The sequence below is a fragment of the Solanum dulcamara genome, chromosome 8 (genome assembly GCF_947179165.1).
Source record: "Solanum dulcamara chromosome 8, daSolDulc1.2, whole genome shotgun sequence".
In the NCBI taxonomy this organism is placed as follows: domain Eukaryota; kingdom Viridiplantae; phylum Streptophyta; class Magnoliopsida; order Solanales; family Solanaceae; genus Solanum; species Solanum dulcamara.
In genome coordinates this window covers 57,066,136-57,090,889 of record NC_077244.1, presented here as the reverse complement: position 1 = coordinate 57,090,889, position 24,754 = coordinate 57,066,136, and the positions used below count along the sequence as shown (strand labels likewise).

General features: G+C 33.9%; 2 protein-coding genes and 2 pseudogenes across 8 annotated transcripts; 3 read left to right on the top strand and 1 right to left on the bottom strand.

Annotated features, from left to right (window-relative positions):
- Positions 1-5,785: 5,785 nt before the first annotated feature.
- On the top strand, positions 5,786-14,658 carry LOC129900300 (ABC transporter C family member 10-like). 6 transcript variants are annotated; one of them, XM_055975246.1, is made up of 14 exons: positions 5,786-6,099; positions 6,173-6,277; positions 6,774-6,842; positions 8,661-10,704; positions 10,866-11,186; positions 11,257-11,343; positions 11,573-12,163; positions 12,271-12,435; positions 12,542-12,836; positions 12,964-13,178; positions 13,253-13,561; positions 13,655-13,718; positions 13,786-14,025; positions 14,131-14,658. In XM_055975246.1, exons 4-14 carry the CDS (start codon positions 8,683-8,685, stop codon positions 14,241-14,243), a joined length of 4,422 nt encoding a protein of 1,473 aa, XP_055831221.1. In that variant the 5' UTR covers positions 5,786-6,099; positions 6,173-6,277; positions 6,774-6,842; positions 8,661-8,682; the 3' UTR covers positions 14,244-14,658. The 6 variants fall into 6 exon arrangements, with proteins under 6 accessions (XP_055831221.1, XP_055831220.1, XP_055831219.1 ...); XM_055975245.1 differs by having other exon boundaries at positions 6,165-6,277; XM_055975244.1 differs by lacking the exon at positions 6,173-6,277.
- A 578-nt stretch (positions 14,659-15,236) lies between these two features.
- On the bottom strand, positions 15,237-19,354 carry LOC129900301 (G-type lectin S-receptor-like serine/threonine-protein kinase At5g24080). Of its 2 annotated transcripts, none has more exons than XM_055975249.1 (5): positions 18,953-19,354; positions 16,754-18,120; positions 16,462-16,642; positions 15,892-16,345; positions 15,237-15,776 (listed from the first exon to the last, which is right to left on the bottom strand). In XM_055975249.1, the coding sequence occupies exons 1-5, from the start codon at positions 19,204-19,206 to the stop codon at positions 15,438-15,440; spliced, it is 2,595 nt and encodes an 864-aa protein (XP_055831224.1). In that variant the 5' UTR covers positions 19,207-19,354; the 3' UTR covers positions 15,237-15,437. The 2 variants fall into 2 exon arrangements, with proteins under 2 accessions (XP_055831224.1, XP_055831225.1); XM_055975250.1 differs by having other exon boundaries at positions 16,754-18,163; positions 18,953-19,185.
- Positions 19,355-22,454: 3,100 nt separating this feature from the next.
- Positions 22,455-22,992, top strand: LOC129899989 (uncharacterized; annotated as a pseudogene).
- Positions 22,993-23,555: 563 nt separating this feature from the next.
- LOC129899988 (uncharacterized) lies at positions 23,556-24,313 on the top strand (annotated as a pseudogene).
- Positions 24,314-24,754: the final 441 nt, after the last annotated feature.

The following is a 24,754-nucleotide window of genomic DNA, read 5'->3' as shown; positions in this document are numbered from 1 at the left end:
CTTTCAAAATTATGACTACATTCTTTTTCTATATTCATCATGATACTTAATTGTAAGTCTTCTAAATTTAATATTTCTCTTTCTAGTCCTAGTTCATTTATGAGATTTTCTTCTTCAGAGTCTGAAGATTCAAACTGAGTTTTTTCTGCTACCTCAATACTTACTATAGAGTATATGTTCTCAGTATCGGACATATATTTATCTACATTTAATAGTGTTTCTTGTAGTTCTTCCACTAATTGAGAGTTTCTTGTCTTACTATTATTTCTTTTAGGACATATATTAGCTAGATGTTCTATACTACCACATGTATAACATTCTAATTTGTTTTTATAATTTTTATCATTCTTGTATTTTCTAACATGCCTTTCTCTATTTAAATAAAGCTTTCTAGCCGAAGATCTTTTTAGGTAGTATTTTTTACGTTTGTTTGACTGGTTGTTATAATAAGGTCATTTTTTGTATTTTCTTTGCTTGTGTGGTTTTTTATCATAACTCTGAATTGTGTATATTACAGATTTACAGAAATTCATTTCATTCTGTTTGAGTTGCTTCTGGATTTGTATGTTAGTACACTTTTCTTGTTGTATTTCCATTACATGTTGTATTTTTTTGTCCTATTGACCATAAAGCAGTAGAATTTTATTCTACCCCTGCTCTTTTGTACCATCTTTCTTCTATTTCTCTTCCTAAAGCTCCTGGTAATTTATGAAATAATTTTTTACCTAGTTCATCGTCAAAGGTATTACCACTAACTGTGCAATAATAAAAATAATCTTTAAGAAAGTCTTTAATATGCATTCAATTTGTAATGCTTAATTGTTCTAATTTTATTACTGCATTACTTTGTAATGCTAATAGTCCACTATTTGAATCTTCTCCTGTTAGTAATACATGTATTTTATTGGCAAAGTTATATGGGTTTGGTCCTAACTCTATTAAACTTTGAAATTCCTAAGGATAAGTTTGTTTATAGGCTTCCCATACAGCTTTACATGATTCTCCTAAAAATATTTCTAAGTACCTATATATTGTTTCTGCATCTATTTCTTGATAGTTTTTTTTATAAAATTTGCTACGACTATTCCTTTCCAGACATCTATAACTATATTCCACATTTGTGGATCATGAGCAGCTATGTTGAGTATTTTTTTTATTTCCTCCTTCTTATAGTTTAATGGGTTCTTCTAACGGCATACTTCTTCCAGCCGGTTTAATATTTTCTTTTATTTTTGTATCTGACATATGCCATGCTTTTCTTGGTAAATTGCCTATACTATGTACTACATTGGGTGCTGCACTAGTTCGTTGGAAAGGACTAGCATTATGAGCGCTTGTTGCTTCATTCATTAATTCTTTGTAGCTTATTAGAGATTCTATATCACTAAACGATTCCAAGTTTTCTATATTAGGAGTTTCTTTTTTCATATATCCTATGTATTCTATCCGATATGCTATGTTATCATCTCTTTCTGGACATAGTCTAAAATGTTCTACGATTTTCATGATATCCATTTGATTTTTTTTACCATCTTTGCATTTAAACACACTATACTTATTTTCTTTGTATATTCTTTTTGCTATTTCAATAACTTTGTCTACTTCACATTCTTCTTGGATTAGTTCTATGTTCATTAATGTTTTTTGTTCTGTTGCTACTGTACTATCAGTGTCTATATCATCTATTTGATTTTGGCTTGTATAACTATAATCTGTAAACCGTATAGAAGTCTCGCCTTTTGAACTGGTATACATTAGGTGATTTTATGGTATAAATACTTTAGGTTTACTTAACTTGTCTAGATTCCATTCTAGCCCCGCGTATTCTTCTGGATTAATTTTAATGGGTTCTATTAGTTTTATCCCTTTATTACCCATTACTTCCACAACATCATTAACTTGAAGTCTGAATTTGGTATTACTACTCAAGGTCATTTTACCTATAAAACCTATACACATTAACATATTATTTTCATGATTCATTTCTTCGTATCCTTTAGTTTGTATTCCTATTTTAATGTGTTTACCGAATTCTTTGAGTTTTATTAAAAAGTCTGGACTAATATAAAATATTCCTCCATTATTAGTCACGTCTACTTCAGTTAGTCCAATTATGGATTTCTTTAAATCTGACCACCTATCATCATATACTACTACTAATACTTTAGAACCTAAATTTTTTCTAGTTAGTCCTTTTATCCCTATGACTATTAGTTCCATATGTATTAGCATTATGGAAGGGGACTTTATAATTTTTAAGAAATTCGAAGTTACTAAATTTAATACTGAAAATTTCTCTCCTATAACAGATATTTGTTCTTCTCTGTAATGTCTATATAACTGATTATTTTGAGAAAAATATGAAACTTTTTATAAAGTCTTGGGATTTAGTAATTTTAATTGATTTTGTTGGAATATTTGTAAGTCTCTGTCTACATCTACTATTTCATTAAGTTCTTGATTTTGTTCTTCACTAAGGTGTCTTCGGCGGGATAAAATCCTAGATATAAGATTATTTTCTATCATGTTGTCTGAAAAACTTATCCTTTGGTTGTTTTCGTCGCCTATCCGTCTTGATTTATGTGAAAAAAGATCTATGGTTTAGGTTTTTTGATTATGTGTTGTCTTTCTCTTTCTTTTTGTGGAGTTATTTCTATTCTCTTTAATTGATCAATTAATTCGTCTATTTCGGTGTTCTTTGGAGCCTGAATTTCTGATTGTTTTTCTTTAATTAGCTTATCTATTTTGATATTTATTTCTATTAACAAAACTATTATTGTATTATTTTATTTTAGTATGATTTTATCACTTATGCTAGTTGGAATATGTGCTGAATATCCTACTAGATCTTGGTGATATTTGATTACTACTTCTAATGCCTTTTTATAATTTATGTCTTCTTCACTCATGAAAGAGAAATTTGCTCTAGTCTTTGAATTATTATTGCTAAATTTCTAATCTCTGTATCTATATGTTCTATTTGCTCGGTAATCTTGGTCACTACTTGAGTATTTCTTACTTCTAATTCCTTAGATTTTTCAATAATAGTTTTTACTAATCTTTCTATTTCTGTTTTTGTAGGTATTTTTTCAACGTTGAATTTTGTATTTAAAAATTGAATCTTTCGATCTACTTCTAGTTGTTGAGATTTGAGGAAATTAAAGTTCTGTTCTAATCTAGTTAGTATCTTAGCTTGTTTGTTTATTATTGTTTCTATGATTTCTAGGGTTCTTATTACTCCTTTGTATTTTAGTTGGGTAGTTTCACTAAGGTTTATAATTAAGTCCATCAATGTGTTATGATGTTTATCTTCAGAGTGTAATATATGATCTCCTTGTGCGAAATTACACCTAATAGTATTTGTCTTGTGTAAAGCTCTGTATTTCTTTTCAGGATGTATTCATAAATTTAAGTATTCGAGGTGTTTTAACGAATCTATTTTGTTTATCCTAATGAATTAACTTTCCAGAGTACTTCGTATAATTCTACTCTATAGGTACTAAATCTAATATCGTTTTGTACCTCAGAAATTTCTCTAAGTAGCTCTGCTCTCAATTCAGTTTGTTCTTTGTATAGAGCTTCTGTTGTATAAGGTTGTATTTGAAATACTGATTTCTCTAACTGTTCTTGTAACCAAGCAAGGTTCTTTTTAAGTTCTGCTCTAAACTTTCGTTCTTGGTGTATCCAATTCTGTCTTAATTTAATTCATTTTACGTATTCTAATGGCATGAATATTTATCCTAACGGAATAGAGATAAGTATTTCTTTATAACGTCTTATCCGGATGTTAGAATAGCTTATTTGTATTTCTAAGGCTTCTAATTGTCTTTGTAAATATATAGTATGTTTATCTGGATGTTATAACTTGTATTGGTTTATAATTGTCTTTAACTCAGTTTCTGACTTTGTTACTTCTGAATTATGACGTAGTTCGTCGATAAACCACTTATGTACCTTTTTATATCTTTGAAATACCGATTGATTTTGCATGGACAGTTTTATCCAAGTTGGTAGGCCTGATCACTTATGCGCATATTACACCATCTAATTCTATTATTGCTATATCTTATATCAGTTTTCTGACTTTGGATTTTCCACTTCAAGACACTTATAAGGTCTCCTCTAACTAATCTTTCCTTTTTAAACCAATAATTTGTATTATCTATGCTATCTATAGTTTCTACTATTTTTAGATAGTCTTCTAAAGCCTTTTTTAATTGTTCGACTTTCTGTTTAATCTTGTATTCACGATATAATAACCAATATCTAGATCTTATATTGCGATATGGTGGATGTCTTTTCATAAATGATAGTTTGCTCTAGCTTTAAGCTGTGTCACAAATTTATATTCTACTCTAGATATTATGTCTATTAACTCGTCTAGTCTAAGGTTATCTTCCTTGGTCTTATTCAATCATTTGTATTCCCAATATAAACTTTTTAGCTTTCTTTTTGTTTCTTTAAAGACTTGAATATTCTTTAGAGGTCGCCGCATTTAAAGGTCTACAGAAACTTCTCGCTCTGATACCAAATCTCAACAACTAGAAGTAGATCGAAAGATTCAATTTTTAAATATAAAATTCAACCTTGAAAACATACCTACAAAAACAGAAATAGAAAGGTTAGTAAAAATTATTATTGAAAAACCTAAGGAATTAGAAGTAAGAAATACTCAAGTAGTGACCAAGATTACTGAGCAAATTGAACATATAGATACATAGATTAGAAATTTAGCAATAATAATTCAAAGACTAGAACAAATTTCTCTTTCATGAGTGAAGAAGACATAAATTATAAGAAATGGAGGAAAATGTTTGTCAATTTTCTTATGTTTGGAAAATATTTTTCCTAGAAAACAAACTCCTTAAAAATGAGAACAATGACTTTCTTAATGAAGGTAGGAAAAACAAGTTGCGCAAGTGTCGTTTCAAGTTTATTGTCTTCTCCCCACCCACCAAACCCTCACCCATTGACCATTTTACCCCTACCATCCTGAGCACCCACTCTCCATCTCTCCCTGCCTCCATAACATTTTTCTAGATAGCATATAAATGCTCTTACGATAATATGTTCTTACTTAATTACTAAACACTAGAAAAGAAGTAGAAGATTCATTTATTTTTTTCAAGAAAACATTTTTTAGGAAATAATTTTTCGTGGAAAACATTTTCCTTCGTATCAATCCCAAAAATTTTACTATTATCTTTTTGATTATTCTCAAACTATTTTCCTAAAAAATATAAAGTATTTAAAAACCTCCAAGCGTAAATATGAAAAAAATTCTAATATCCTCTTAAACTTTGAACAATTCACTTATTTTGAACTATAAACTATAAAACTAGGAGTATATAATAATCTTGGGACCTCAAAATTTTCGGAACCTCTTTATTAGTCTTATAAGCTGGCACTGTTTTTATATATTCATGAAATTGATTAGGTTTAAAGCAATACATACTCAGGAAGTAGTAGAGAAGACTTTTTATTTTTCTTGAAAGATTAGGGATTGATAGATATTCACGGATTAATTATAATGAAGGAAAATTTCTTTATTTATGAGGTAAACTGACTTGCTTTTAAAATAAAATTTCTAATTTTTCTCCAAAAAAATCCACATAATAAACATTTTACTATAATCTAACTATGTTTATAACAGAATTGTATTTAACGTAACTTGAGATGGAAAAGTATTGAGCTTTTTGGACTGAAAAAGGTTTTTGTAGTTTATTATAAGGCGACGAGTTAGGAAATTGCTTAGACTTAACACAATACATAACTGTTTAGTCACCGACTCAGCTTTAATATCAATTTCCAGCTGTACATTCACTGTTCAAATCCCAGACGTTTTTCTTTTTTCCTTTTTTATTCGCACAAGTCCCATTGGCTTTCTTCACAATTTTATTATACTTACCATCTCCAACAAATTAGAGAAACAAATGGCAAAGTACAGATCAATGAAGAATACTAGACAACAGATACACATCGGCAAATCAAAGGCAAAATACTGTATGATGATCTGCAAGAAACACCCGAAACATCGACAGTCCTCTGGAGGAGTTTGCTCTGTTTGCTTAACCGAAAAACTCTCTCAAATTTCAACAAGTAATACATCGTCATTAACTACTCTTACTTGTTGGATTCATCATAGAATGACTTCTCTCTTCAAGTGTCTTAGGTCCCTCGCCGGGTTTTTGTATACGTTGCTGCATCCAAGAAGAAGAAACAAGAAAGATTTTGTGAATCACAAATCCGCTTTTCCCCTTTTCAAATTTGAATCACTGTACGATGAAATATGAAATTCCCTTTTAAATACAATTACTCTATTCTTTTATTTGATTGTTGATTTCTTACTTATTGAAAGGAGGACAAATATGTATATTGTGTACAAGAGTTTGATGAATCATTTTAATAGCATTGGGTCGGGTTGTACTAGTTTGCTTGTAATCCTTCTAAATCCTACCTATAATAATTATACAATACGAATTTAGAAAAAATACCTACTTAAGATCCGTATTTGGTGGTTATGAATGACAAGAAAACAAGCAAGGAGGGGGGAAATAGGAAGACATAAGAGGACGACTAACAGAAAAGAGAATATTCGTCCGGGATAGTAGCAATGACACTATGCTACTTCTCTGTTACCCTCTAATTAACCACAATAGTAACTACCCCCACCCCATACACAACACACCAAACATATCATTCTACCATTTTCATCAATTTGTCAATCATCAAAACACAATGAAATGATGAATAACAATATAATATATTCGCAGGAGTAGATAGATTGTTTTTGTTTGACAATATTTTTGGAGACTCCATCGGCTGGTTTTTGTTTCCCCCAGGTTAGTCCTTTTCTTTATTCACTCTGTAATTACGTCCTTGCATGGTATCCTATCCTATTTAATTAATTAAGACACTTGCATATGCCTGGATTTACTTTTATTTCCTACCTCCATATTGTAATAAATTGTCTTCAACTTATTCATTTCTTTTTTTGTCTAATGCTCCAGAATGTTTTGGTTTGCTGTTTATTGGTTGCATTTTGGATTTTAATTTATTCTTCCCGGTTGAATATCTATCATTCTATATATAAGATAGTGAAGGAACCAAGATTTTCATGAGTCAAACTATTTAAAAAAAATAAAAAACACAAAGAAGTGAAAAGGGGATACAACATATATTTCATATATATAAAAATGGTTTTTCTTTACCTATTTACATAGTGTAATTTTTTTGGCAAAGACACCCTTTGGACAAGAGTGGCTCCGCTACTGTATGCCAAGTACCTTATGACCAAGGTTAATACATTCATGCATAAGCCCGTAAACTAATTAACCACTTATTTAACTTATACACACCAGGTATATAAATAATTTATACACCATTAGTGGATGTTATAACCAAGTGTTGCAGGTCAGTTATCTTATTTTCAGGTATCTAATTCACACTTATAGGGATCAGTTACCTGCAATTATCTCTAATATGACTTGACATTGCAATAATATCTGTCAGTGTATAAAAGTTAAACTCATTAAACACTCCCCGTGAATCTTTCTCGTCTTTATCGTACATACTTATAGTAGCAGCGTCGGAGGTAGAATGGTCCAATTTCACAGTGATGAGCTTTATCCACACATATAAAAGATAAACAGTAATCCTCTGAAGTACTGTTCACACATTCTTTTTTGTATAATTGATTCTTGAGTTGTTTAGGGATTTTTTTCAATTCGAGACATAGTTGTCTCCCCTTTACCAGTTCAAATCCAGTACAGAAGGTTCATCTTCTCTCCTTCCTACTTTTAAATCTTTATTTATATATTACTGGTTATTGTGTTATACTAGAGCGTTCAGAAGATGCAACTATGATGATGTTGAAATGGATGTGTGGGCTTATTAGGAGAGATATGATTAGAATAAGGATATTTGAGACAAGGTAGGAGGGACCGCGGTGGAGGACGGGATGCGGGAAGCGAGATTGAGCTGGTTTGTGCAAGTGAAGAGGAGATGCACGGATGTCCCAAGCGGTTGGCTATGGATGTTTCAGGAGAGGTAGAGGTAGGCTGAAGAAGTATTGGATATAGGTGATTAGAAAAGACATGTTGCAACTTCAGCTTACCAAGGAAATGACCTAAGATAGGAGGCTAAGGAGGACACAAATTAAGGTAGCAGGCTAGTAGATGGTTGAAAGTTGTCTCTCACTAATCCTTTCATACTAGTAATCGTAGTATTACTCTTGTAGTTGCTTGTTCTTCGATTTCTGTTACTATCTATTGTTTCTTGTACTTCAATTATAGTGTTATTATATTGTAGTTATTGTTCCCTTTGTTTTCTTTTCAAAATGCTTTGTCTTGCTGCTATCTTTAGTATTTTTTTGTGGCTTCTTCACTTTTGTTGGGTTTTTCCCGAACTGCTTTGATATACGTTTCCTTGAGCCGAGGGTTTATCAGAAACAACCTCTCTACTCCCAAGTTAGGGGTAAGGTTTGCATACACATTATCCTCCCCATACCCTACTTGTGGGATTACACTGGGTATGTTGTTGTTATTGTGTTATACTAGAGTGCCTCTTCATTATTTTATATGATCTTGGTAGACATACTTGGCATCATGAGTGAATTGCCTTTTCACTTGAATCTATACAAATGAAAGAAAAATTTGCAGGGAGAAAGAATTGGACAAGGAAATGAAGGACCTCTGGACTGTGTTTTGTGGAGCACCTGCTTGTTCGGACGATAATGGAAAGCTTTGCCATGCTGATTTTGGGTCAATGACAGATCCTTCATCCTGTATCAATCATGTGTTGATAATTTGTTTTGATGTTATACTTCTGCTCATCTTCTTATTCAATCTGTTTTCTAAGGCATCCTTAAGAGCTACCAATATTCCTGCTCGCTTTCGTAGGTTTTCGCGTTTGCAGTTGTTTTCTGCTATTTTTAATGGCTTCCTAGGATTGTTATATTTGGCATTTGGCATTTGGATTTTAGAAGATAAGGTGATGAAAAGACACAGTTCATTACCTCTACACTGGTGGATATTAATCATGTTTCACGGAACGACATGGTTATCAGTAAGTTGTACCACAAGTCTTCGAGGAAAATATTTCTCAAAAACCCCTCTGAGGCTTTTGTCAATTCTTGCTTTTATCTTTGCTGGGGTTTCTTGCGGTTTCTCTCTTTTTGCTGCCGTTCTTGTCAAAAGGGCATCATTGAAGATAGCTTTAGATATATTGTCTTCCTTAGGAGCATGTTTATTGTTATTATGCACATATAAAGGGCTAAAGGAGGAAGATGTCATTGGAAATGACCTTTATGCTCCCTTAAATGGAATCAGTAAAAGTAATTCTGTTAGCTCCGTCACTCCATTTGCTAAGGCTGGAATCTTGAGCAAAATGTCTTTTTGGTGGTTGAATCCGCTGATGAAGAAGGGGAAGAAGAAAACTCTTCAAGATGAGGACATACCTAGCTTGCGTGAGGCAGATCGTGCAGAATCATGTTACTTAATATTTGAGGAGCTAATGAACAAACAGAAACAAGTTGATCCCACTTCCCAGCCATCAGTTTTGAAGACAATTTTCATATGTCACCAGAAAGAGATTATTGTTTCAGGATTCTTTGCACTGCTGAAAGTAGTCACTGTTTCAGCAGGTCCTTTGCTTCTTAATGCCTTTATTAAGGTTGCTGAAGGAAATGCAAGTTTCAGAAATGAGGGACTTTTCTTGGCCATTCTGCTTTTCACTTCAAAGAGCTTGGAGTCCTTAGCACAAAGACAATGGTATTTCAGGTGCAGATTAATTGGTCTAAAAGTGAGGTCTTTACTTACAGCAGTTATTTATAAGAAGCAAATTAGATTATCTAATGCCGCCAAGCTGATGCATTCCAGTGGTGAGATTATGAACTATGTTACTGTGGATGCTTATCGGATTGGAGAGTTTCCATTTTGGCTGCATCAAACCTGGACAACAATTGTCCAGCTCTGCCTCGTACTTATAATTCTCTTTCGCACTGTTGGTCTTGCAACTATTGCATCCTTTGTAGTGATTATACTCACTGTGCTGTGCAATACTCCCCTTGCAAGGTTACAGCATAAGTTCCAGACCAAGTTAATGGTTGCACAAGATGATAGGCTAAAAGCTATTTCGGAGGCTCTTGTTAGTATGAAGGTTCTAAGATTATATGCTTGGGAAGCCCATTTCAAAAATGTTATCCAGATTTTGAGGGAAGTAGAAGAAAAGTGGTTATCAGCTGTTCAGTTGCGTAGATCATATAATAGCTTCCTTTTCTGGTCATCTCCCGTTTTGGTCTCTGCTGCTACTTTTGGAACTTGTTATTTCCTTGGTATTCCACTAAATGCTAGCAACATTTTTACCTTTGTAGCAACTTTACGCCTGGTTCAGGATCCTGTTAGAGCAATTCCGGATGTTATTGGTGTGGTAATTCAAGCAAAGGTCTCCTTTGAGAGGATTGTCAAGTTCCTTGAGGCATCTGAGCTGGAAATGAGACGGGAACACATCAGAAGCACAGATCATGCTGTACTCATCAAATCAGCTACTCTCTCATGGGAAGAGAATCCATCGCAACCAACACTCAGAAACATTAATTTGGAGGTTAAATCTGGTGAGAAGGTTGCTATATGTGGGGAAGTTGGCTCAGGAAAGTCATCTCTTCTGTCAGCAATTCTGGGAGAGGTTCCAAGTATACAAGGAACAGTAAGTTGTAATGGCTGGTTCCTTCTTTCCTAGTGGGTTAGGTAATAAGAAGCAGGATTAAGGTTTTCAATCTCAAGCATAAAGATAATATGGTTTACAAAAGTTTGAGAAAAAAAAAATCAGTATCTATGACTATCCTTTATATTATCTGTTATCTGCAGGTTCAAGTATATGGAACAACTGCCTACGTCTCTCAATCAGCATGGATTCAGACTGGGACAATACGAGAGAATATTTTGTTTGGTTCTCCATTCGATAGCCAGAGATACCAGCAAACCTTGGAGAAGTGTTCACTGTTAAAAGATCTCGAGTTACTACCTTATGGTGATCTCACTGAAATAGGAGAAAGAGGAGTCAATCTTAGTGGTGGACAAAAGCAGAGAATTCAACTTGCTCGTGCACTGTATCATGATGCTGATATATATCTCTTGGATGATCCCTTCAGTGCTGTAGATGCCCATACCTCGACAAGCCTATTCAATGTGAGCATTTCTTTAGTGATGTGATTGTTATCATTTCTTGCCATTTGCAAGCTCAATTGATCGTATGCAGGAATACATTATGGGAGCTCTTTCCGGGAAGACTATCTTACTTGTGACCCATCAAGTTGATTTTCTTCCTGCATTCGATATGGTTCTGGTTAGTTTTCACCATGCAGTTCTACATTTGACTCTTGTCATTTCCTCTCTTTGTTATATTAGTGTGTCTCCTCTGGTTGAATTGATCTTCTGAAATTATGTGTACAATGATCATGCTTGTAAAAAATAGAAAACAAAGTCTTTTTATATGTTCATATGAAATTGTTGCATATAATATATATACATACATATATATATATATATATATGTATATCTACTTTGATTTGCAGTTAATGTCAGATGGAGAAATTTTAGTATCAGCTTCATATGATCAGTTGTTGGGCTCGAGCAAAGAATTTCAAGACTTGGTTAATGCACACAAAGAGACTGCTGGTTCAGAAAGGGTTTCGGAGGCTTTTTATTCGCCTAGAATTGATACTTATTCAAGAGAAATTCAAAATACGGATAGTAGTAAACAACCGAAAACCTCTGGAGGAGATGATCAGTTGATCAAGCAAGAGGAGAGGGAAGTTGGAGACACTGGATTTAAGCCTTATGCTCAGTATTTAAATCAAAATAAAGGATACTTGTTCTTTTCCATAGCTGTTCTCTCGCAATTTTCATTTGTGGTCAGTCAGATATTACAGAACTCCTGGATGGCTGCAAATGTTGAAAATCGTGAAGTTAGCACTTTGCGACTGATTTCAGTTTACTTGCTAATTGGATTTGTATCCACACTGTTTTTGCTCTCTAGATCTCTATCAACGGTTCTTTTGGGTTTGCAATCGTCAAAGTCCTTGTTCTCACAGCTACTAAATTCTCTCTTCCGTGCACCTATGTCATTTTATGACTCCACACCTTTGGGAAGGATACTGAGCAGGGTAATTATCTCAAACTTGAGAATTGAGAGAAAAATGATACTTATTAAGGATTTTCATGTACCAAACCATTTTTTCTACCTTTTCACTTTCCCGCTCCATTATTGCAGGTCTCATCAGATTTGAGTATAGTTGATCTCGATGTCCCATTCTACTTGATTTTTGCTGTTGCATCTACAACAAACTTTTATTCTAATCTTACAGTACTAGGTGTTGTTACTTGGCAAGTTTTGTTTGTCTCCATCCCAATGGTTTATGTGGCCATTCTCTTACAGGTACTAGTTATATTAGGGGGAATAAGGAAGTTTGATTCTGTGCTTTTAGCTGATGAACTGATAAATCATGAATTAATATTTTTTTGGTTCCTTATTTTTTCCACAGAGATACTACTTTGCATCTGCCAAAGAGTTGATGCGGATCAATGGAACTACCAAATCATTTGTGGCCAACCATCTTGCTGAGTCTGTTGCTGGAGCTGTGACAATAAGGGCATTCAAAGAGGAAGAGAGATTTTTCATGAGAACTTTTGAACTAATTGATATAAATGCCAGTCCTTTCTTCCACAATTTTGCCGCAAATGAGTGGCTGATTCAACGGCTGGAAACTATTAGTGCAACTGTTCTTGCTTCCTCAGCACTTTGCATGGTTTTACTTCCTCCTGGGACTTTCAGCTCTGGCACGTTACTCAATTCATATTATGCTTGGAATTGGATAGAAAAAAGCGTACTTCTGGTTTTTCATTACCTTTAATCATTATGAAAAACAAAATTTATTTTCTAAGACCTGTTAAAATGTTATTGCAGGATTTATTGGGATGGCTTTATCTTATGGTCTTTCCCTAAACATAACCCTTGTTTCTTCCATTCAATATCAGTGCACTTTGGTGAACTATATCATTTCTGTGGAAAGACTTAACCAGTATCTGCATATACCAAGTGAAGCTCCTGAAATTTTAAAAGAGAACCGTCCCCCAGTCAATTGGCCTTTGAGGGGTAAAGTCGAAATTCAAGATTTGCAGGTAAACTACATCATCTGCGATAATTTTCAATCTTTATTTTGGATGTTAAACATAATAATGAGCATGCCTCAAAGCAGATAAGATACAGGAAGGATTCCGCACTTGTTCTTAGAGGGATCAGCTGTACATTTGAAGGAGGTCATAAAGTTGGTATTGTTGGACGAACTGCCAGTGGAAAGAGTACACTCATTAGTGCACTATTTCGACTAGTGGAGCCTGCAGATGGAAGGATTGTGGTTGATGGTGTAGACATTTGTAAAATTGGTCTTCATGATTTGAGGTCCCGTTTCGGGGTAATACCTCAGGATCCTACTCTTTTCAATGGAACAGTGAGATGCAATTTAGATCCCCTATGTCAGCATACTGACCAGGAAATTTGGGAGGTAATGTACTTAGCCACAATTTTTAGCATCAGTTGATAAATAGCATAGCTTTTATTTGACTACTTATTATCATTTTTATCGTCATTGTCAAAGGTTCTTGGGAAATGTCAGCTACACGAGGCAGTTAAGGAAAAAGAGAAAGGGCTTGATTCCTTGGGTAATCTTCTGAACCTGTCTGGTTGTTTTATGCCAGTGGTTTCTTATTGATCATGGTCTCGTTTCAGTTGTGGAAGACGGGTCAAACTGGAGCATGGGGCAGCGACAACTGTTCTGTTTGGGCCGTGCTCTTTTGAGGAAAAGCAAGATTTTGGTGCTTGATGAAGCAACAGCATCAATTGACAATGCCACCGATATGATATTGCAGAAAACTATCAGGACGGAATTTGCCAACTGTACTGTGATTACAGTTGCTCATAGAATACCCACAGTAATGGATTGTACAATGGTTCTGGCCATTAGTGATGGTAGGATCTATCTGTTTACTTTTGAATACTTGCATACTTGTTAGTAGTTCGGAGAATATGTTAATCCCAAATGTTATCCCATTATTTTTGGTTGCTATAATACAGGAAAACTAGTGGAGTATGATGAACCTATGAAGCTGATGAAGAATGAAGGTTCGCTCTTTGGGAAGCTCGTGAAGGAGTACTGGTCCCATTATCACTCAGCGAAATCACATTGAACCAAACTGCAGATCTGTAAAACTTTCTGTGGCGCATCAAACTTCACATATGTTGCCTAATTGCAACCCCAATCAGCCCATTGAGGGAAGCACTACAAGGTTGGTCTATTTATGGCATGGGAATGTGACATGGATCAAGATTAGGAATCGCTTACCTCAACTATTTCACTGGGTAGGTGAAAGAGCTCGGATCTTTCGCTAAATGTTAGTGCATAACTTACTGTAGGCTGTTGACACCAGGAAGGTTCAGTATGCAGTGAGGTAAACTAACTGCAGCTTACTAGCTTAGCCTACCAATTTTCTTGATTTTGTAAATATTTTAATTTAGGCATGCTAGCAAAGTCTTTTTTCAGGATCCCAATTGTACAATCTTCCAGTGGTATTAATGAAATTCTTTACACCTCCCAATCTTCAATTTAGCTGTTAAAACACAAAAACCTCTAATCCCTTTCTTTTACATTGCTCTCCAAACACACTCATTTTGCTAATCCTCCATAGTACGTTATGAAATCTTCAATAGTGAATCAAATTTAATCTTTCTCCTATATTTGATTAGGATTCAACTATTTTACACAATTTGCCTGTGATCCATATACCATATTTAAAGGAACTTCTTAACAAGATGTCCCTGAACAAATTCATGACAAATGTATGGTCTCAATTAAAAGATTACTAATGAAATCAAATCCAAAGTTGGGGATTCAAATGTTAGAATTTTTTTGTTTCGTGGCTTCTTTTTCGTCTCACAAAGTTTGTGAATCCCACATTGGGAGTAAAGCCCTATCTAAGAAAGGCAACTTTGTGCCAAGCAGGGCTTGAATGCGAGACCTCTAGTTAAATATAATCACTACTTACTAGCTGTCGTTGGATAGTTTGGTAGTGGATATGATCTTATTACGGTTGTTTTCATATACTACTATAAAAGAAACCGAAAAAGATAAAGAAATGATTAATACAGAGGAAATGGTGGAGATATCTGAGAGACCAGAGGAATTGAGTGAAATTAACAATATAACAAGACAAGAGGTCTTGCAATGTGTATGGTGTTGTAGCAACACATGATATAAAAGTGGTTGTGTTCCTTTCTTTCTTTTTTGGCAGACTTCTATTGGGAGAAGGGGAATGAATAATCAATGATGATACGATTGTGTAATCCTAGGAAAAACTGTGTTCGATGTCACCTTCAGGCTTCAACTATCTAGGTGACATAGTGGAGTGACTGCATGTAGCATAAGATGATGGATGAGTAGCAATAGAGAAGGAACTGTACTGATTGAGTTCCCTCTTCATTGCCTTGTATACTTGATCCAAGCCTTCCTCTATTAACTCCAAAACTGTCTGTGGCATTGGTGGCATATTCATGTCAACTGATCCTTCCAACATCTTCACCACTTCCCCCATGGAAGGCCTGTTTGACACTTCATCCTGAATACACCAGAAGGCGACCATCAGTGCTCTCATTACCTCCTTTTCTTCTATTGCTCCTCTAAGTCGCCTATCTACAACTTTTACGGGTGTTCCACTAGTCATCTCCTGAAAAAAGAAGAGAAGAATAGTGAAGACTACATATACCAGAAAGGAGGGAACACTATGAATCAAATTAGAGGATTGTGTGTTTTTTGAATGTCAAAATCAAGTGTGTACGTACCTTGTAAGCCCATCCAGGATAAAAGAAGTCGTCTGCATCACAAGTCATATCAAGATTTCTCCGACCACCAATGATCTCTAGAAGAAGCATGCCATAGCTGTAAACATCAGCTTTAACAGTGATAGGTCGATTGCTGACCCACTCGGGGGCTAAATAACCTCTTGTTCCTCGGATCATTGTGACAACATGAGAGTGCTCTCTTCCCATTAACTTAGCTAGTCCAAAATCAGATACTTTAGGGCAGAAATTCTCATCCAGAAGTATGTTTTCTGGCTTGATGTCACAATGTATTATTCTGTTCCTACATTGCTCATGAAAATAGGCTATCCCTTGTGCAGTGCCAACTGCTATGCGAAAACGTGACGCCCAATCCAGTAGTCTATTTCTTGTACTAAATGAATAAAATATCCACTTGTCTAATGAACCATTTTTCATGTACTCGTAAACTAGTAGCCTGCCAAAGTGTGAAAAGTTTAGTGAAAGTTGTGCTAGTCCCTGACTGTGATGCTACACTTCTACATACTTCCCAATCTATACATCACAAATTACAATGAAAAAAAGTTAACTTACCGTTGGGTTCCCTCAGAACAGTATCCGCATAGACGAACCAAGTTCAGATGATGCATAGAGCCAATGGTTTTGACCTCAGTTATAAATTCCTTCTCCCCATGAGGTGAAACTTTATCAAGTTTCTTTACTGCAATCAATGTTGCATCCCTTAAGCTTCCCTTGTACACACTGCCAAATCCACCTGTCAAAGCAGCTATGTTACTGATCATATTCTTACCTTATCGGAAAGAGAACAGTTTTCTGTGCTTGGATTTCTATGGTTGAGAGGTTAGTAAAAAGTTTATATCTTTACCTGTTCCAAGCAACTCGGAAAAATTGTTAGTCCAACATTGCAGGTCGCGATAGCTGAAACTAATTGGAGCTCCTGACAGCAGCAAAGAGCCCTCAAGTGCCCTTTTAATAGATCTTCTCCTATGGATATTGATATACAATAAGCAACAGAGAAGCAAAATGAGAACAGTCATACTCAGGACTATAGGAAGTATCAAAACCTTATCGTGCCCACTCTCCAACCCATCTGATGAATTCCCACGTTTTCTGTTACCACTTGCTCCAGATACTGAGGCATTGGCCTCAACCTTCACAAATAAGGTCGAAACAGGATCCTCAAATCCACCAAATTCCAAGCTCCTGATTAACCAACAATAAGCCTTTTCCTCACTAAGGCCATAAACAGAAGCAACACAATCACAGTTTGATAAGCAAGCATCACCACATTTGGATAGTGACCCTCTATCACTATAATTTCCTATGACAGATGATTCTGAGAAATAATAATTAGTTTTCTGAACTGTAGAAATCTTGAACTGGGACATCAAATTTTCATGCTGAGGTCCACATTTCCTCGACACTGAAGGATTTCCTGTACATGAGACAGCATTTCCCACCTTAGAAGTCCCTGGCAAACATGTGCAAGAAGCATTTGTTTTGCTTCTGTCTAAATTACATATCCCATTGCCACAAACTCCAGAAATATCACATGGATTAGACACAGCAGCCCACTCTGGAACCCATTGCCTTGATCCATTCACATCATTATCCCATCGACACAAACGTAAATTTCCATTAACCTCGAGGGTTAATCGACGAAGAATAGATGGAACATTGGAATTCGTTTGATTTACAACCGATGATAGTCCTCCATAATCTCCATCATTTTTATATACATAAACTGATCCATCTGAAGATGAACCATAAACTATACCAAAGCTTCCTGCTGTATCCAATACTGCAGTAACATCTCCAGTCACATTTGATATTTCAGGTCCTGACCAATAAGAAAAATTGCTGTAAAATTCAGGCGACGAATCATAGGAGTTGGGGATATTATAGGTCAATGCAAGGCTTAGTGAAGTAGGCTGCTGCAACATTTTTAACGTGTAGTAACCACCATGAGAAGGTGATTTTGATGATGTTAATTCTAGTGACACTGTTAAGGATTGACCAGTCAAGAGAGTATCAGATGGATGTGAAAAGCTTTGCCATGCAATACTTAGGTTGTTGCTGTAGAGAATGAAGTTGCCATTTTCAGACATGACAGCCAACTCAACGCCTGCTTGAGAGGTGTTTGATGCCCACACTGTGGTGTCTCCATCCATCAACAAGAGATTTCCTGTGGTGTCAAACTCCAAGATTGCATCTTTGCTGACTGGGGAATTTCTATTTAGAGGATTGAGACAAAATGGCCAAAAAGTTATATTACCTGCAAAAGCTTTATTAAAAACTAGAGGTGGAGGTATATTTTCTTCTTTGTTCCTTGTCTGAAATCAGACTTAACATTTCTAATCTACAACTCCACACTTACATCTGCGCGCTGAGCATTTTCAAGAACTTGTTATTCACCATAAAATCTCAAATCTTGCACTTTGAAAGAAAAAGCAATCCCTAAAGCTGGAATGGACTTTGTGTGTGTCGAAAATTTAATGAAGAGAAGCTACAGTTTGATCATGCAACTTTCGTCCTACTAACATAGGTGGATCTAGAATTTCACGTTTATATCTATGTTCTGCATCGAAAATATTGGATTCAATTGCACCTATTGATTATAAGCTGCCTCTGCCTCTGGCTACTAATAAGTAACTAATGTTTTAAGTCACATACTATAATAGTGTAAAAACTACCATGATACTGTGATAAGTTAGAACCATTTTTAAACCGTTGCCTGTTAAAGTTTATATTAATAAAGATATACCTAATAAAACCTTATAAGCAAGCACGGAGCTAGGAGGACACAAGGAGGTTCATGCAAACCACCTTCGATAGTAAATTACACAACATATACAAGGTCAAAATTAGTTTTCAGTATATATAGTAGATTTGGATCGCTTTAACTGCTTTGTGTGTATTTATTTCTTTATATTTTGAATTTCCTTGGTGAAAAATCAGACTCCACCGCTACTTATAAGTGATCTGAATATGTAAATACTTTTTAGTGTTGGTGCATACAACTTAAAACACCTAAGTATATATTGAGAAGGGGTTTTAAACTTACATATTAGGAGACCAAACAAATGTTGTGTCTCCTGGTAATTGTGCAAACCAAATTGCCAACTGATATTGATCATTAGAGTCCACTGCTGGGGAGAAACCAAAAGCAAAAGTTCCATTGTCAGAAAACCATGCTTGGTTCTCTTTAGCTAACAATCTTGAACCCAAAATAACACGACCAGACACTATAGAGCCATGAAGCTCTGCTACAAACAGTAATAGCAAAGCCAAAGCAGAGGAAAGGAAACAGGGAGCCATATGTGCAAAATTGGAAATGGGATTATGTTTCAAGAAAATCAACTTGGTAATTTAATAATAGTCTTTGGGGTCTTTATTAAAGAAGAAAATTTTATGAAGATTTTCAACATTTTGAAGTAAAGAGGAGATTACAATTCAGAACAAGTGTACAAAGGTGGTTGGTGAGTCAAGGTGAACTACAACGTTGACAAATGACCAAATTATTGAAATAGTCGGTTCTGGCATTTGGGGGCACGTGGCTTGTTCAATTTCTTGGTTGCTTTCAAACTATAAAAAGGATTGAAAATCACTGAACTTGTCAAGCTGGATTCATGTTAATTCTTGATTTCACACTGCCATTAGTAACAGATAGGTATTCTGAGTATCCTCATGCTACAAGGAAAAAAGAAGGCATAATACATTTAAATTTGGCCTTTTAACTAATGAGTAAATACTTTAACGACCCCTTAATTCGTCTTCATGGTATCAATTGAACACTTCAACTTACAAAATGATCATCTAGATATTCTAAAATTTATATGCTAAGATAACATCAGAAGTTCACAAGACACAGTAAGAACAAATTGGAGTATTTAATTGTCAGTTGATATCAAGTTAAAGTGTCTAGCACTTTGTTTGGATAATTGTTACGTATTGTTTCATAATGTATAGTATTGTATCGTACTGTATTGTTTTAATGAATACAGTGTTTGGATAGATTGTATCGTTCTCCGTCGTTACATAATGTCACACATCCATGATTCGAATGATAAAACTTACAAGAAAAGTAGGGTACGAAGTAGAATTACTATAAAAAGGTAGGGTAAAATATGAAATATAATTATTAAATAATAAATAAAGACAAAATGAGAAGAAAATATTAAGGTAACGATGCGAACACACTAATCGGTCGTTACATAAAATGAGTCTTTTCGTCGTCACCTAACGATGGATTTAAATGATATAATACAATAGAATTTAAGTATCAATTAAAACAAACATTATATTTAAACTAACAATCATCCAAATAAGGTGTAGATGTGCACACTCATAATTCAATTACTTGTCAAAGATCAAGTTTGAATGTATGTTTATATATTATGCCAAAATTAAAAAAAGAATTTTTATGGCACTTGACTTTGAACTCTGCGTCCAGAAGTTATATTGCTTGGACTCTTTAAAAATACAGTTGCACTCGTGTTAAATTCTTCAAAAATACACTATTTTTGAAGGATTTGACAAGCACAAAATGACATTTTTAATGAATCCGAGCAATACTCCAGAAGTGGTTATTTGTGAATTATTTGGTGTTCTTTTTGTGAAAAAACTAAAGTTAATTTCTTAGGAACCACAAAAAATTCCTAGATTTTTAGAAAAGCTTTTAAAATGACTCATTGTAGTATCTTAGATACGTATCTTAAAAATATGTCTAGAAATTTCAAATTTTTTTAGCTAGGTAATAGAAAAAGTTTTCTAGATTATTCTTGTAAATGCATATATAATAGTATCTAGAATCATCCCTCCTCAAGTATAAATAGGGGTGACATTAGTCATTTATAATCAACCAAAATCAACCCAATTCAAAAGTCTTCTTGCATAACCAAGTTTTCCTTTCCAAAATCCTCCTTTTCATTTCTACGTTCCTCTTCTTTAATTGAATATTTTAATCCTAATTAATGATTGAAAGAACCACGAAGTCATAAAAGAAGCAAACACATTGAGAGAAAACATCACTTGATTCGGAGCGTGACTCAAAGGGGTGATGTGAGAGTTTTGAAGATTGACTCGAAGAATAATTTGGCGGACCCACTTACAAAAAGCTTAACACAGAAAACATTTTATAAACATGTGGAAGGAATGAGCGTTAGAGTTGTGAATGCATGGTTATAAGTTCAAGTGAGAGATTGTTAGAATATACTATTAACCATGTGGTTTAAGCCATAGCATTATATTTTCATCCTATGTAAAGACTGATTATTTTATTTACTCAATTTAATAAAATTTTATTTGAAAAGATCATTGTGCCAACATGTGTGTCCTTTACTTATATAGTAAATGATTTAGTGTATGAAATTAATTAATTCATACACAAACGATTAAAATTATCGGTCCTTATAAATTATAAATTTATGTTCACAATCATAGATGAAGTTATACAAACATCTTGATGATAGTAGCACAAGATTAATAGAATTTGATCTTGGTTATGGGAGTGGCTCCATTCCAACTTCTTGTGCTAGTATATTTTTCATGTGTATTGAACAGATCAAGTAGAGATGCTCGTTTATATTCTGAATATTTGTAAAATAACTTTTTTAGATCATTAAATATACTTATACTCTTAATCTTGATGTAATTGTATGATCAATGTAATTTATTTTTGGAAAATTTTCATAAATAGCTTAGATTGATTAGTGAATGATGAATATGATTATAAAGATGTTTTTTATGGAAATATATAGTTATTTAATGGTTAAATGTGTTTGTCAATAATTTGTAATATTACTTTGTTTTTCATTTTTAATTAAATAACGATGTCAGTGATAGCAATTATGGTAATGCATTTAGGAAAGTGGAATGATAAAAATTGTTATGTGGATTACAATATGGAGGGAGTTGTGTTTAAGGAGCACGCATCGTATGAAGAATTTTATATTCTAATTGGAAATCAAGTTGGTGTTGATTTGAATGCCAAGGTAATTACAATGGAATACAAGGTTGAAGAAAATAAAAAATCAATGATGATACACAATGACATGGGAGTTAGAGTGTATGTGATGCTCAAGAAATCTGTAAACGATTTTAACAAGCATCCCATATGCATTAGTGTTTGTGATAAGTCAATTGGAAACAATGAAATTTGTAAAAGTTCAAGTCAGGCGCTGGAGGGAAACTTTGGGGCTATTTGTGCAGCAGGATTTGAAGATATTGATACAAGACATCTGAATATTGAAGAATTGATTGAACCACTTGATGCATTTGATTCGGAAGAAATCAACGGGATTATTATTGATCCATGTCATAAATATGTATATTAGGATCAGGTCTATAGGGACAAAGCTACTTTGAAGGTTGTGATGGATATATATGTCATAACACATAGGTTTCAATTTAGGACTAAGATATCAGGTGAGCTTATATGTATATCACTATACAACTCTACATATAATATTGTATAATAATGAATTATTTATATGAACTAATTGTATGATTTTTTTTTGCCTTACAGTTATACTCTTGTGTGTGTCTCTGATGAGTGCGGTTGGATGATGAGGGCATCAGATATTAACAAATTCGAAATGTTCACGATTCGAGAATTCAAGAATGAATATTCATGTCCTTTGAAGGACAAAGTTTATTCACAAAGGCAAGCGACCAGCAATTTATCGGAGAAATTGTTCAGCCGAAGTTAGTGGACCATAAAAGAAAATATACACCTACCGACATTAAAAATGATATGAAAATGAAACTTAGCATAGATGTTACGTACATGAAAGTATGGAGGGCTAAAAAAAGACATTGATTTCTCTGAGGAGGACTTCTTCTGGATCATATGGAAAATTGCCATCATATTTATATTTGCTTGATACTACATACCTAGGGTCACATATTTGTATGAAGAAGACCGATGAGAATGAATTTCTTTATCTGTTTGTAGCTTTATATCCTTTTATAAAAGAATTTGATCACTGTAGACCTGTAGTTATTGTAGATGGAAGTCATCTTAGATGACTGTATAATGGGACCTTCGTTGTAGTGAGTACTACAGATGGTGCAGGTATGGCATACATATACTATTATCTATGATAAGAGCCAGTGCTTCCTCTCGAATAGAGCTCCTCGCAGAAATTTCAGATCATTGAATTGGAATCGAAAATTCCGATCAAGTATGTCCCTCAAGAGAATAAACGTATTTACTATATAGTATATACATATATAATTATTTTGTTTAAAAAATTTGTATAACTATACATATCTTATATAGTGTTTTGGTTGTATAATTCTTTAATGTAAGACATATATTTTCATTAGCGTATGGTTTTCTCGACTCAGAAAATGACGCCTCATGGACTTGGTTCTTTAAGAAATTGAAAGAAGCCTATGGAAAGGCTGTTACTAGAGTATATAATAACGTGCCATATTACGCTTGTATGTGGCACTTGTGGAATAATGTTCATAAGAGGTATAGAAAGTCTCATAAAAAGCTATCAACAGTATTCTATACTATGGCCAAAATATATAAAATATCTGATTTTGATATGCTCATGGCTACAGCAGGAAAGGTTGATATAAGGGTAAATGAATACTTAGAGCTAGCTGGATATGATATGGGGTCTAGGGTTTATGCACCTGTTCATAGGGGGTGTGCTATGACCTCTAATATTGCAGAAAGTATAAATGTTTTACTAGTTTCAACGAGAGAGCTGTCAATTTTTAATTTCCTAGAACAGGTTCGGCTGATGTTTGGAAGATGGAATCTAGATCATAATAAAGAAGCAAGCTATACATTTACACCGCTTTTTTTGGTATGAATCAGAAGACACTGAAGATCAATGAAGCAATGAGTACAAGAATAAGAGTATGTTTCTATATTTTATTTTAATCTATGTATTTATAATTTATTTTTGAAAATATTTAAAATTGTATATGAGTGCTTATTTTGAATATGTCTATATAATTTATAGGTGGTGGAGACAACATCATATGTTCATAATGTAAACGAAGAAGAAAATAATTTCATTGTTTGTCTTGAGAATAAGACATGTTCTTGTGGTAGTTTTCAGTATGAAGGAATACCATCTCAACATGCTTGGGCTGTGTTAAAGTTTAAAAACTTTGAACCAGATGAATATTGCTCAGATTTATACAAGCCAAGTACTGTGTTGAAGACATATGAGTTGTCAATATGCCCATTTTCAGATAAATCAAGATGGGTGATATCCATACACATATTGAATGATGATGTGCTTCTTCCAAGATTTAAAAGACCACCAGGAAGGCCAAAAAAAAATCTCGTGATAAATCAGCAAGAGAATTTTTTGGCAATAAGGGGAGAAATACATGTAGTACATGCGGTGTTGCAGGTCATAACAGACGTTCTTGCAGAAACAAGCCTCAACTTGCTTGAGATGAATTACAACTACAGTTTTAGTTGTATTTAAAGGATCTTACGGTTTTATTTATTTTCATTGATATGGTTGTAATCAAATAATGTTAACTGAAGATTTATTGTTGAATAAATACAGTTTTTTTAGTTTTATACAATTGTCATATTGAATCTGTGTATTTTCTTCTATCCCTGTATTTGTATAATAGTGATACAATTGTATATATATCTATATATATAACTAATTACTTAAGTATAATTGTGATTATATCTTACAGATTATTGTAAGATGTTGACATATATTATTATATATTATATTATATTTTATACCTATAAGTTTACTTATTGTATAATAAGTAATGTTTTTTGAGTTTTATACATTCGTGAAAATTTAGTTGTATATTATTATCCAAGCTTCGATTGTTATAAATTTATAACACTTATGTATAAGTATATTTGTAT